General features: G+C 43.5%; 1 protein-coding gene across 4 annotated transcripts in view; it reads left to right on the top strand.

The window, feature by feature from the left end:
* Positions 1-12,562, top strand: part of LOC138971565 (mediator of RNA polymerase II transcription subunit 25-like) — a 57,311-nt gene that overhangs the window by 29,475 nt on the left and 15,274 nt on the right. For all 4 annotated transcript variants that reach the window (XM_070344326.1, XM_070344324.1, XM_070344325.1 and 1 more), the window contains exons 14-18: positions 2,899-3,043; positions 5,298-5,495; positions 6,096-6,210; positions 8,330-8,495; positions 8,718-8,876. In XM_070344326.1, the coding sequence (XP_070200427.1) occupies positions 2,899-3,043; positions 5,298-5,495; positions 6,096-6,210; positions 8,330-8,495; positions 8,718-8,876 (783 nt within the window). The remainder of the gene's footprint in view (positions 1-2,898; positions 3,044-5,297; positions 5,496-6,095; positions 6,211-8,329; positions 8,496-8,717; positions 8,877-12,562) is intronic.

Below are 12,562 nucleotides of genomic sequence, written 5' to 3'. Positions count from 1 at the left end.
TCACTCTCTGTTTCCCCCTCTTTGTCTCACTCTCTGTCTCACTCTCTGTTTCCCCCTCTTTGTCTCACTCTCTGTTTTCCCCTCTTTGTCTCACTCTCTGTTTCCCCCTCTTTGTCTCACTCTCTGTTTCCCCCTCTTTGTCTCACTCTCTGTCTCACTCTCTGTTTCCCCCTCTCTGTCTCACTCTCTGTTTCCCCCTCTTTGTCTCACTCTCTGTCTCACTCTCTGTTTCCCCCTCTCTCTCCCTCTCTGTCTCACTCTCTGTCTCACTCTCTGTTTCCCCCTCTCTGTCTCACTCTCTGTTTCCCCCTCTCTCTCCCTCTCTGTCTCACTCTCTGTCTCACTCTCTGTTTCCCCCTCTCTGTCTCACTCTCTGTCTCCCCCTCTCTATCCCTCTCTCTCCCTCTCTGTCTCACTCTCTGTCTCACTCTCTGTTTCCCCCTCTCTGTCTCACTCTCTGTCTCCCCCTCTTTGTCTCACTCTCGTCTCCCCCTCTTTGTCTTTCTCTCTCTTGCTGCATATGTAGTATACCGAGCAACAAAAGAAACGCGAATTCTCTTTAGAAATAAGTTTACTTTACATTTGAAAATTGCATAGCTAAAATACCTGACATTGAACGAATCGAAATAAAGGTGAGATGTTCTAATAACACTCTACTTCGATATAGGATCCAGACCTGTTTACCAATACGATTTGGGCGTATTTTGTACGCCAAATTATTATCGGTACGCAAACACGCGACACACGCACAAAATACGCCTAAGAAAAAGTCTAGAATACGTTTACCAGTGTTGGTGTGTTGATTACGGAATGGTACAACTGATACCGGTTTCGGTCGAAGGGAGATAACCATGACAGCGAATCTTCAGCTGTGGAAACCTTGTTCAGTTGTTGGCACGTGCGATCGTCTGGACAATCGTGGCAAAATGAAGCGGAAAAATGTTCCAGTTTCGGATGACTGTACCAAGTCTAAACAGCAGAAGCAGCAGATTTTCTTGGAGAAATATAAGAAAGAGCCAGGAATTGTGGAGTCTACTATGAGAAAAAGTCATGCACACTGCAAGTATTGTAAATGAGATTTCTCCGTTGCCCATGCTGGGAAATATGACATCGAACGACACTGCAGTTCCAAAACTCCCCTGGACAAGGTTGCTGCAAAGAAATCCGCTGAAAGCTGCCAAGGAATTATGAAGTTCATTCATGCAAAGCAAATCCTGCCAGAAGAAAAGGCTGTAGTCCGCGCTGAAGCAATGTTTTCTGAGATGATTGTAAAAAGGAACTTGCCACTGTCAACCGCAGATGTTATTTCACGAACTTCATCTTTTTATTATCAATCTGATTGGAAGACACTGGTTATAATGCTATAAACTGACAGGTAAATACAATTGTTTTATCCCTGTTGTATTGGAAGGAGTTAAATTCTGAAGGTGTTCACAAGACATGCTATTCTTACACAAACACGTTTGCACCCACGCGTACATTTTCCCTAGCCCATATGGCTTTGCTTGCAAAGTACACCAACTTTTTGAAAAATACACTCAACTTTTTGGTAAAGTACATGTACTCTTGCCTCGGGTTTAGGGTAAACAGGTCTGAGGATCGTTCTTTGTTGTCTTGGGCAACGCAAAACCCGCGGGAAGGTCATTGTGCGTATGACCCCCGCTGGCGTTGATAACTGTCTGACATCGGCGCCTCGTGAGGTGGATGCATTAGTTGATACCATTTTCCTGACCAGGACCAAGATTGTGGAAAAGCACAGGTCCGAAAGTTTGGTTGAGGCAAATTATACCCCATACCATCTCGTTTAGTCCACCCTGGGCATTGTGTTCAATGATGCAGTCATCAACATTACGCTCACCTCTTCTTCTCCACACTCTAGCGAGCTCATTAACATGATTGATGCAGCAAAAGCCATCATACCAGGGAACACAATGTTTTCTGCCACAAGTTCCAGTTAGGTGATTCTGGGCCAACTGCTGGTGCGCCACTTCATGTCTTCGAGGAAGGACGTGTCCTCTAGCTGACCAGAAGTTTTGGAGGTCTCGCTCAGTCAGTCTTCATCACGCTGTCTGGCCACTGATCGGACACTCGTGGTTCCCAATGATGTTCCTGGTAGTGTCAGTGGCTTTTTGGAATCGATCTCGAAGACGTTGTGGTAGGAACTGGTGATCTTGTCGTATTGAGGTAATGCGAATATTCCACCGCGTTGCATAACTGTAGTGCTTCCAATGTCAGCAAAACATTGCTGAAGGTAATAGACTGTTGACATGTGCATGTTTAAAGGACATGCCAGCGCTTCTGGATCATCCCCAGCTTTAAGTCGACCTGGCGTTTTGGTGGTGTCAACCTTGGCATCCTGGCTGTTTCAAAAGTGAGACTGGCAGCAGGCGTGCCATGGTCTCTTTTGGTTGCTAATGCATTAGTGAACACATCTCACACATCCGATTACTTCTGCTCCACTTGCACGTGCTACGAGCGCGCATTATGTGTTTCACGTGAAACCTGCTTGTCCCGTGTGTTGAAACAGTCGCAGCATCAAAATAATCACACATTAGCTAGGTCAAACATGCCTTCATCAAACTTTTGTGGATTGATAATCCTAACTCTATAATTGTTCGTGATTTTTTCAATGAAACAATGCAGAATTTTTTCACGTATCTTTTGTTGCTCGGTATATATATATTTTGTAGTTGTTTGTGTTGTTATTTGCCTTGGTATTTTTTGTCAAGTTGTGGGCAGTCATATTTCTTTCGAATACATCACCTCAATTTAACTAATAGGAGTTACATTACTTACGAGTGCTTGGCTGAGAAGGTTAAATTGAGGTGAGTATTCTTAGAAATAGTCATTTTAATTGTAAAAAATACGTTTTTTTTATCTTGCGCATTCTGTGCACAGCCCCAAGTAGGAATGGGAAACCAGATGAGCATGAGTGCCTCCAACCCGATGATGTCGCAGCCCATGGGGATGTCCGGCCCAAACATGGTACAAACCAGCATGCCTATGACCATGAGTCAGGCAGGTTTCCCTGGTACCAGTCAAGGTGAGACAGTCTCAGATTGACTTCTTCTTCGACGGTCGCAGTGGCGTGGTGGTAAGATGTCGGCCTCCTAATCGGGAGGTCGTGAGTTCGAATCCCGGTCGCTGCCGCCTGGTGGGTTAAGAGTGGAGATTTTTCCGATCTCCCAGGTCAACTTATGTGCAGACCTGCTAGTGACTTAACCTCCTTCGTGTGTACATGCAAGCACAAGACCAAGTGCGCACGGAAAAGATCCTGTAATCCATGTCGGAGTTTGGTGGGTTATGGAAACATGAAAATACCCAGCATGCCCACTCAACAAAAGCGGAGTGAAGCTGACTATGCTCTCAGAGTATAGTTTCGGGCACCCAAATGGGCAAACGAGCTCACACGTAACCAGAAAATTCTGGAACGCTGAAGAAGAACTTCTTCTTTGTTCATGGGCTGAAACTCCCACATTCACTCGTGGTTTTTTTAAGTAGGTTTTTACGTGTAAGACCGTTTTTACCCCACCATTCAGGCAGCTATATCCAGATTATGCTTTCGGAGGAGACATACGGGGTATTTTTGTGTTTCTATAAAACCACCGAACTCTGATATGGATTACAGGATCGTTTGCATGCGCACTTGGTCTTGTGCTTGCGTGTACACACAAAGGGGGTTAAGGCACTTGGAGGTCTGCACATAATTTGACCTTTGAGATTGGAAATATCTCCACCCTTAACCCACCAGGCGGCCGCTGCCAGGATTTGAACTCAAGACCTTCCGATAAGGAGGCCGATGTCTTCTCCACAAGGCCACTCCGGCCGTCATCTGAGACTTACAATAGTGAAAACAAAAAGAAAACAGAACAGCAACTGGTTTTGGTAAATTCTTCATAAAATTTTCGTCAGACAGTCGCTGACTTCTTCAGGCTGGTAATCAACAATGGCATTAATGATGATAATATTAATAAATTGCTGTTCTATAACGCAAGTTTCATGAATAGCTTCAAGCCCTTAATTAACAGTTACAATGCCAACACACAAATATAAATGTAAATTTTTTTTTTTAAAAGTGCAAAATCATAATCATGTTATTTCACTTTTCTCGGGCGTTTGGGGTTTTTCACACATATAGTATACACACATGTAGTAGTCTTACTCTTATTACACTCATTCTTGGGGACGTATGAAATAAACTCAGCATTCAAGAGTTATGTTTGGCAGGCTTTTTTTATGCTGAGATGTTGAATCTTTTAAGTCCAGTGCATTTTGAGACAACCCTTTGGTGGTGAAAAGCACTGTGGAAGATTGTTCTGTTATTATTGTTATTACAGTGGAACCCCTCTCTAAGACCCCCCTCTCTAAGGACTACCCCGCCACAACAACCCTTTTTTTTTAACCGATGTGTTTCCTTATATTGTTGTCACCAGTGTAGCGACCACCCTAAGGACCGACCTAACAGCTTGTGCAACGACTTTGTCAGACAAAGCCAAGACTCTCAGTCAGCGTAAGGCATCACTGACAAACCGGTTATAACCAGTTATAACCGTCTCGCGTAAGCAAAGGCACTAAACCGCTGAGAGGTGCGATGGTTGTGTGGGTAGTGAGTAAACATCACAAACCAATCATCGAGATCAAAGGCAGGTCCATTGTAATAGCTGGGTGGCCTTGTTTATAGACACTGACCTTCTTCCCAGGGGTCATTGACCCAGTTTTAGCTATGAGAGGTGGTTCCCCTTTCATATCTGAGAGAGGAAACACTTCCTGCACCCGGGTCAGTGACCGAGTTTAACCTATGGGGAGTTTAACCTATGGGGCGGTCTCTTTGATGTCTTGAGAGGAAACTTGGCCAGGGTACTGAGATCTGAGGGTAGTACATGCACCAGAACTGGTGGACACCATCGACAATGTCAAACATGAAATCGAAGCAGTTTGCTTGAGGAAACGGTCGTCAGCAGCTCAAACTTCTCTGTTTTCTTTTTTTTTTAAGAAAATCTGAGGTGACTTTCTTTGTGGCCCCCTGACCCCGCCCCCTCCCTCTGTAAGGACCCCCCTCCATAAGGACCGCTTTTTGTCAACATTTTCAAGGTCGCTAGAGAGGGGTTCCACTGTATAGTGGAAGCCCCTTTTTAAGACTTCCTCCCTTTTAAGACCCTGTTTTCTCAGACTTCCTGTTCGTAGCCTCTGCAAATGTACCCCCATTTTATGACTCCCTCCTTTTTAAGACCTGATTTTCTCAGATTTTTGGAGGTTTTTAAAGGGGTTCCACGGTATCATTATTATTCTTTCATCAGGAGCAGGAGGCATGGGACCACGACCCGGCAATCCACAGCAGAGCATGAATTTTCCGATGGGGGCGGGGGGTGTCAGCGCAAGCAGCGCAGGAGGAATGGGAGGACAAGGTCCAGGGGTGGACATGTCCGCTGCTGACCCCAATGCTGCCGCCAGACAGGCTGTTCCGGGCCTGCGAGACCGCAAAGTGGTTTGGACAGGTGAGCGTTGGTGGGAGAGTGTGTGGGGTGTGTGTGGGTGGATGGGTGATGGTGGGGTTGGGGGAGGAGAGGTGGGTGTTGGGGGGTGGGAAATGTGTTTCTGTTTACATGTCAGTGTGTTTGTTAACTTTGTGTTTGTGTGTGTGTGTGTGTGTATGTGTGTGTGTGTGCGTGCACGCGTGTGTGTGTGTTTGTGTGTGTTGTCAGGAATGACTTGATTTACCATTGATCCCATCAATCAAAGGTCAATCATCATACAGTTTTCTAGTTCACACAAAAAAGAGTTTGTCAAATGACAACATTTTTTGTTTTATGGCCATTGACACGACACAGGTAAGCAGAACAGAGAAGTTTCAATTTGTACTTTTTTGTGTGGGTATGCACCTATTTTGAAATGCAAGGTGCCAGTTTGACACATTCTTTGTTATACATAAACCCAGCTGTTTAGTTCTCATGTTATTTTGCACTTACTTCTTGGAAGAGTTGTGTGTATGTGTGTGTATGTGTGTGTGTGTGTGTGTGTGTGCGTGCATGTGTGTATGCATGCAGGTGTGTGTGGATGTATTGGCATCAGAAAATGACAAGAAGCTTTGTGTATAGGTGCCCTGGAGTACCATGAAAAGAGCAAAGCAGCACCTGGGCAGGTGAACCAGCAGCAGAAAATTACCTGGCTCCTCTCCTGTCGAATCTCCATCGGTACAGCCGAACCTGATCTGTGAGTAGAGATGTTGTTTTCTTACAGTCTGACCTGTGAGTGCAGTTACAGTTGAAACTGTCTATAATGACCACCCAAGGGTTTGTTTGTTTGTTTGTTTGTTTGTTTGTTTGCTTAACGCCCAGCCGACCACGAAGGGCCATATCAGGGCGGTGCTGCTTTGACATATAACGTGCGCCACACACAAGACAGAAGTCGCAGCACAGGCTTCGTGTCTCACCCAGTCACATTATTCTGACACCGGACCAACCAGTCCTAGCACTAACCCCATAATGCCAGACGCCAGGCGGAGCAGCCACTAGATTGCCAATTTTAAAGTCTTAGGTATGACCCGGCCGGGATTCGAACCCATGACCTCCCGATCACGGGGCGGACGCCTTACCACTAGGCCAACCGTGCCGGTCTACCCAAGGGTTATTTATAGACAGTTGGTCGCTATGGAATCATATAGAAGCGCGGGGGCCCTGTAGCTCAGTTGGTAGAGCACTGGACTTGTGATCTGAGGGTCAGGGGTTCGAATCCGGGCCGGGCCGGACACAGGTCAACTTCATGTGCAGACTCGGAGACAGTATCCATGTTCCACCTCCGTGTGACCACTGTGGCATGTAAAAGACCTCGGTCATTCTGTCATAAGTGTCGGTGGCTGATTACACCTAAAAACGCGCACACCTGGGTAGCGCGAATTTCCCAACAATGTGACAATAAAGTAATGAAAATGAAAATAAAAACATGAAAATGAAGAAAAACTGTTCTGGGATATCCTGTGGAAAGATTGTTGTGAACAGAAGGTTGTTTCCAGAGGCGGAGGGCATGTCAGAATGTATGTTTTTTATCCCAATTTTTGACCTGCAAGTGCATTTATAATTTTGATCACTCGTTCTGATCTGTAGGTGCAAACACTGTTTTTGTCATACTGTCTCACCTGTCAGTACAAATATTTTGATCACCCTGCCTAGACTGTCAGTACAGAATTGCTTTCATCATACTTACTGATTTATGTATTGTTTTTGTATCATATATACTCACGGAATAAAATAACTTAACATGTTTTAAAATTTAATATCTCAAAATCGGAAAAAGTTGCAGGAGAGCGGGGTGGTACGATCATAGAACCATCAATTCCTGAGAAGAGGAAAAAAACCGGAATGTTCTCGGTTGCTTAGTTTTTTCACAATTGGTCCTCAAAGACGCATGGTGTCATTTTGGAGTTTACTAGACTGACGCCTAAGCTTGCCGACGCTGCCGACAGCCAGTGCACGCTGTGTGTGCTGTAAACAGGTAGGCCTGCACTCTTTGACTCTCGGGGCACGTCTACCCGTACTTGAAACCTGCAAAAGGTCTGCTGCTGATCCACGAATATTGCATGAAAGTACTGCCTTTGGTTTGTCCGTTTGTTTGTGAGTGAGAACAACTCACTAAAATGTTTCTTTCTCTTTGCCCAAAACTGTCCACTCTGTCTTTCTCTTTCACCATGCCACGAACGTGTGTGAACGATAGACTCGTCGCAATAGGGATGTTGAGAGGAGGGATGACTTATACTGATGTTGCTAGGAGATTCGGAGTGACCAGGCAATCAGTTGCCTTGTGGCGAAGAAGGTACCAGCAAAACAACGGTAACGTTCGAGACCTGCCTCGCCAAGGACGGCCCCGTGTCACCAATCCTCAGCAAGACCGCTTCATTAGGGTGCACTAGCATCTGCGTAATCGATTCCACCCGGCTACTGTTACTGCCAGAACCATTCCAGGACTTCGCCGCATCTGCCCCCGCGGCTGCGATCAACCAGTGCACGCACAGCGCTGTCAAACACACAGTGCTAAGTTTGTAAACTCCAAAATGACACCATGCGTCTTTGAGCTCAAATTGCAAAAAAACGGAACAAGCCAGACTATTCCGGTTTTTTGCCCATAATGAGCAATTGAACTAGCTTTACGTTGGTACAAAACTCACTCCTGTAACTTTTTCCGATTTTGAGATATTAAATTTTAAACAATGTTAAGTTATTTTATTCCGTGAGTATAGTTGGATCTGGGGAGCACATGTATTGTTTTCAATCATGTCATGCTTTTCAGAATGCAATATCATATACATGAACAAAGCAATCAGTTGCCTTGATTTCAGGACAACCATGAACTGGCCAGAAAAGCTTTCGCTGCAGCTTCTGCCGCAGAACATGCTGTCAGAGTTACAGTCCCTGTGCCGCAATTCCCGCCAGGTGGCGTTCCACTTCTCCAACACTGACCAGGAGGCGCTGAGAAACCTGCACAAGCTGATGGGAACTGGATTTGTAAGTAGCTCATTATTTGACATTTTTTGTTTTGTTGTGTGTGTGTGTGTGTGTACGCATGTGTGTGCGTGTGTGTGTGTGTGTGTGTGTGTGTGTGTGTGTGTGTGTGTGTGGGTTGTGGAGGAGTTGGCCCTTTTTTTCAGAGGAGCATTCCACTGTCACCTTGAATTTACAACATACACCCATGAAGTTGTTTTAAAATGAATTGCTCTGTGCCTGCAGGCTGGCTGTGTGCACTTTCCTCCCCAATCAGCGTCAGAGACGAGGATAATTCTGCTGCTCTTCAGCGTCAAGAAACGGGCGTTCATTGGTCTCATCCCTAACGACCAGAGTGCCTTCGTGCAGGGCATCAAAAATGTGCTGACTCAGCACAAGTTGAAGGTTAGAGAACTGTGGGCTTACTCTCGAATTCTGTTCCTGCAAATCTTATCTTTTTACATTGGTTTGTACTTTAATATAGCGCTACAGTGGACCCCCCCCTTTTAAGACCCTCCAATAGCCAACTTGCACAATACCCCGCTTGAATAGCTCTCCGGTGCGAAAGATAAGGAAGGTTCACTTCTCTGCGGGCAAACGTTTTGCTCTCACAAGCGCTGGTGTTCTCTGGCTTGTGTTAAAACATTTTTAAAAACCTCGACCGCCTTTCCTTTGTGCACGGGCCATGCTTGGGTACTTTGAACGAACTTTAGGATTATTCTCGCGGCTATCATTGCTGCAGCACACTGTTCACATTGAAAATTCACAATTTTCAAGGCGAAGTGTCCGCATTGAAACGCAACCTCTCACAGAGCTATCCGGACATGCCGGTATTTTACGGCAGATCTCGCAAGGCCACGCAAGTTAACGCAGATTTATCGCGTGATTTGGCGGTGCAGGCCGATAGGGCAAGTGGCCTATTTAAGACTCCTTCCTTTTTAAGACCTTGTTTTCTCAGACTTTCTGTTTATAACCTCTGTAAAATTACCCCTGTTTTAAGACTCCCTCCTTTTTAAGGGCGGGGAAGTAGCTCAGTTGGTAGCGCGCTGGCTTTGTATCCGGTTGGTCGCTATCAGCGTGAGTTCAAAACCCACGTTCGGCGAGAGATTTATTTCTCGGAGTCAACTTTCTGCAGACTCTTTTTGGTGTCCGAACTCCCCCGTGTGCACACATGCGCACGAAAAAGATCCCAAGTTCACAGCGAAAGTCTCAGGGCTTGGAAAACACGAAGACATGCATGCATCATCTCTCGTCTCTGATTATCATGATCGTATTTCGATACTTTGACGAGACAAACCCAATGCTGGTGTGTCGAAGAAGACAGCCACAGCGGGCTTGTTCGAGTCAAAGTATCACACCATATCCTCAGCGTATTACCAATACCTGTCCCAATATAGGCTAACTGGTCCAAGAGGACGTTAAACCCTAATGTCTCGACATGTATTTCTCTCTTTCTCAACTGTATACAGAGATAAGAACAGCCTCGTTTTCACCTAGATCCTGCCTAAAAACAATGTTCAGACCTCATGTTCAGACTTGGCGTAATGATTCCGAAAGGACTACTTTTTCGCGGTCAAGTTCAGTCGTCCGCATACTCGAAAGTGAAAAAAAAGATGAAACGTTTTGCTACAGTATCGGAGGATGAACTGTCGAAGAAGAAAAAGAATCTCGTGCCAACCACTACGCAGAAGACCATCCGAGTTGTCCAGAAGAAGTTCTGAAACACGTCACGTTCCAAATCAAAAGACGACATTCTATTCTCTTACGTCACTATTCTTGGTTTACGGTACCATTCGGCGGCTTTGCTACGAGTATGCCATAGTCTTGGTTGGCCAAGACCTTGAGGTGGAATGCGAGTGATTAGGTTTTTTGATTATGCTCGGAGAAGTGGTCCGTGTTCAAGCAAGTTTCTTTCTTCTTTGAAAACAAAAACCCTAAGACCAGTGAATGTCGAGATATATATGTTAATTGGATCTGTGATCCAAACATGCCTTTTGGTCAATCTCGATGACAGTTTATTCCACTCGCCCTACGGGCTCGTGGAATAAACTACCATCTCGATTGACCAAAAGCCATGTTTGAATCACAGATCCAATTAACGTATAATAGTCAGTCAGTCCTTTTTAAGACCCAATTTTCTCAGATTCTTGGAGATCTTAAAAGGGGATTCCACTGTTCCTTTTTTTAGGTAGCTGTAATTTTTTTTCTTCTTGTGTATGTTTTGTATAAGCGAACGACGAAGAACAAGAAGAAGTATAAGATATTTCTTTCAGTTGATTTATTGAGCTCTTGGTGCATTTTTCATCCCTTATTTTGATTTGTAGATGCTAGCATTGTGATGAAGTCTGTCTTGCGTATTGGATCCTTTTTACTTTATTGGTTGTACGGATTTGTCTTGTAGGTATAAATATGTCATTGTGGGCTTTTTGTTTCTTTTTTGGTATGATAAGGCCAACAAAAAACAAGTCTGTTTACGGTGACATAGGCAAAAATAATAGGGTCAGTAGGTCGGGATTTTATTTTTTTAATTATTTTTTTTCTCTCCAAAAACCATATTTTTAAGTTATTTTGCCAAAAAACAAAGACTTTTTTAAATTTTGTTATTGTTAAATTTTTTTTTGGATTATTATTATTTTTTTTCTTCCCAAATGCCAAAAAAAAGTCTAGGGTCGCGCGAAAAAATAGGGTCGGTCGGGATACCGTAAACAGACTATTTTTTGTGTGTGGCCTAAGACATTAGAGAAGATATGCTAAAATAGTGAATGCAACCTTGTCTCTTTTGTTGTTGAAATTATTGTTTTTCTTTTGACCTTCATATTGCCCATTTTTGTTTCATGAGTAGAAATTGTAAAAATGCTTGCAAAAAAGAACGGAAAAAAGAAGAAAATGAAAATGAAAAGTGGAATGGAAAGACTTTTGTATTTATTTGTGATTTGACAGAAAGTCATCTTGTTTATGTTGTCTAAGTTGTCAACGGAGTTTGCAAAGCAGAGAGCACAGTAAACACACATTTTGGCTGATGTAGTGTTTCTCATGATTTTGTGTTCAGCTTTCATAATTACTCATGCAACATAAACTCTCCCGTCTGAGAGAACCAAACTCTACTGTCTACGAGAACTGGGCTCGGGCAAAAAGACAACAACAACTAAAAACATACCATACCTAAATTTTGCTTTCATTCAAGTAAAAAAATGACATGATTCTTTTGTTTTTAAGTTGTTTTTCTGATTTAAGTTTACTTTCCCATAGAGAATCCTTTTAGTTCTAACAGGTCAGTCTTTTATTTCTAATGCGAGATTTTCTGTGTCAGTATTTTTGAGGGTTAGAAATACAAGTACTGTTGATATTGTTAGGAGGGTATATGTCCTAGAAGTAAAGAAAATCCACTCAGGCCTTGTCAAGACAAAGGATTTTTTTCAAAACAAATGCAATGCTGGTCTAGATTTTACTGCAGTACAGTGTACAGTTTAAACATGATTACATCGCAGGTCTAGGTTTTATTGGATTTTAGGGATAACAGTGCAGGTCTAGTTTTTACTGCAGTACATGTATACAGTTTACAGTTTAAACATGATTACAGTGCAGGTCTATGTTTTACTGCAGAACAGTGTAGAGTTTAAACATGATTACAGTGCAGGTCTATGTTTTACTGCAGTACAGTTTACAGTTTAAACATGATTACAGTGCAGGTCTAGGTTTTACTGCAGAACAGTGTACAGTTTAAACATGATTACAGTGCAGGTCTATGTTTTACTGCAGTACAGTGTACAGTTTAAACATGATTACATCGCAGGTCTAGGTTTTACTGGATTTTAGGGATAACAGTGCAGGTCTAGTTTTTACTGCAGTACATGTATACAGTTTACAGTTTAAACATGATTACAGTGCAGGTCTATGTTTTACTGCAGTACAGTTTACAGTTTAAACATGATTACAGTGCAGGTCTATGTTTTACTGCAGTACAGTTTACAGTTTAAACATGATTACAGTGCAGGTCTAGGTTTTACTGCAGAACAGTGTACAGTTTAAACATGATTACAGTGCAGGTCTATGTTTTACTGCAGTACAGTGTACAGTTTAAACATGATTAC

The sequence above is a fragment of the Littorina saxatilis genome, linkage group LG7 (assembly GCF_037325665.1).
Source record: "Littorina saxatilis isolate snail1 linkage group LG7, US_GU_Lsax_2.0, whole genome shotgun sequence".
Lineage (NCBI taxonomy): Eukaryota > Metazoa > Mollusca > Gastropoda > Littorinimorpha > Littorinidae > Littorina > Littorina saxatilis.
Note: the sequence above shows the minus strand (reverse complement) of the source record. Positions and strands in the feature narration are given on the sequence as shown.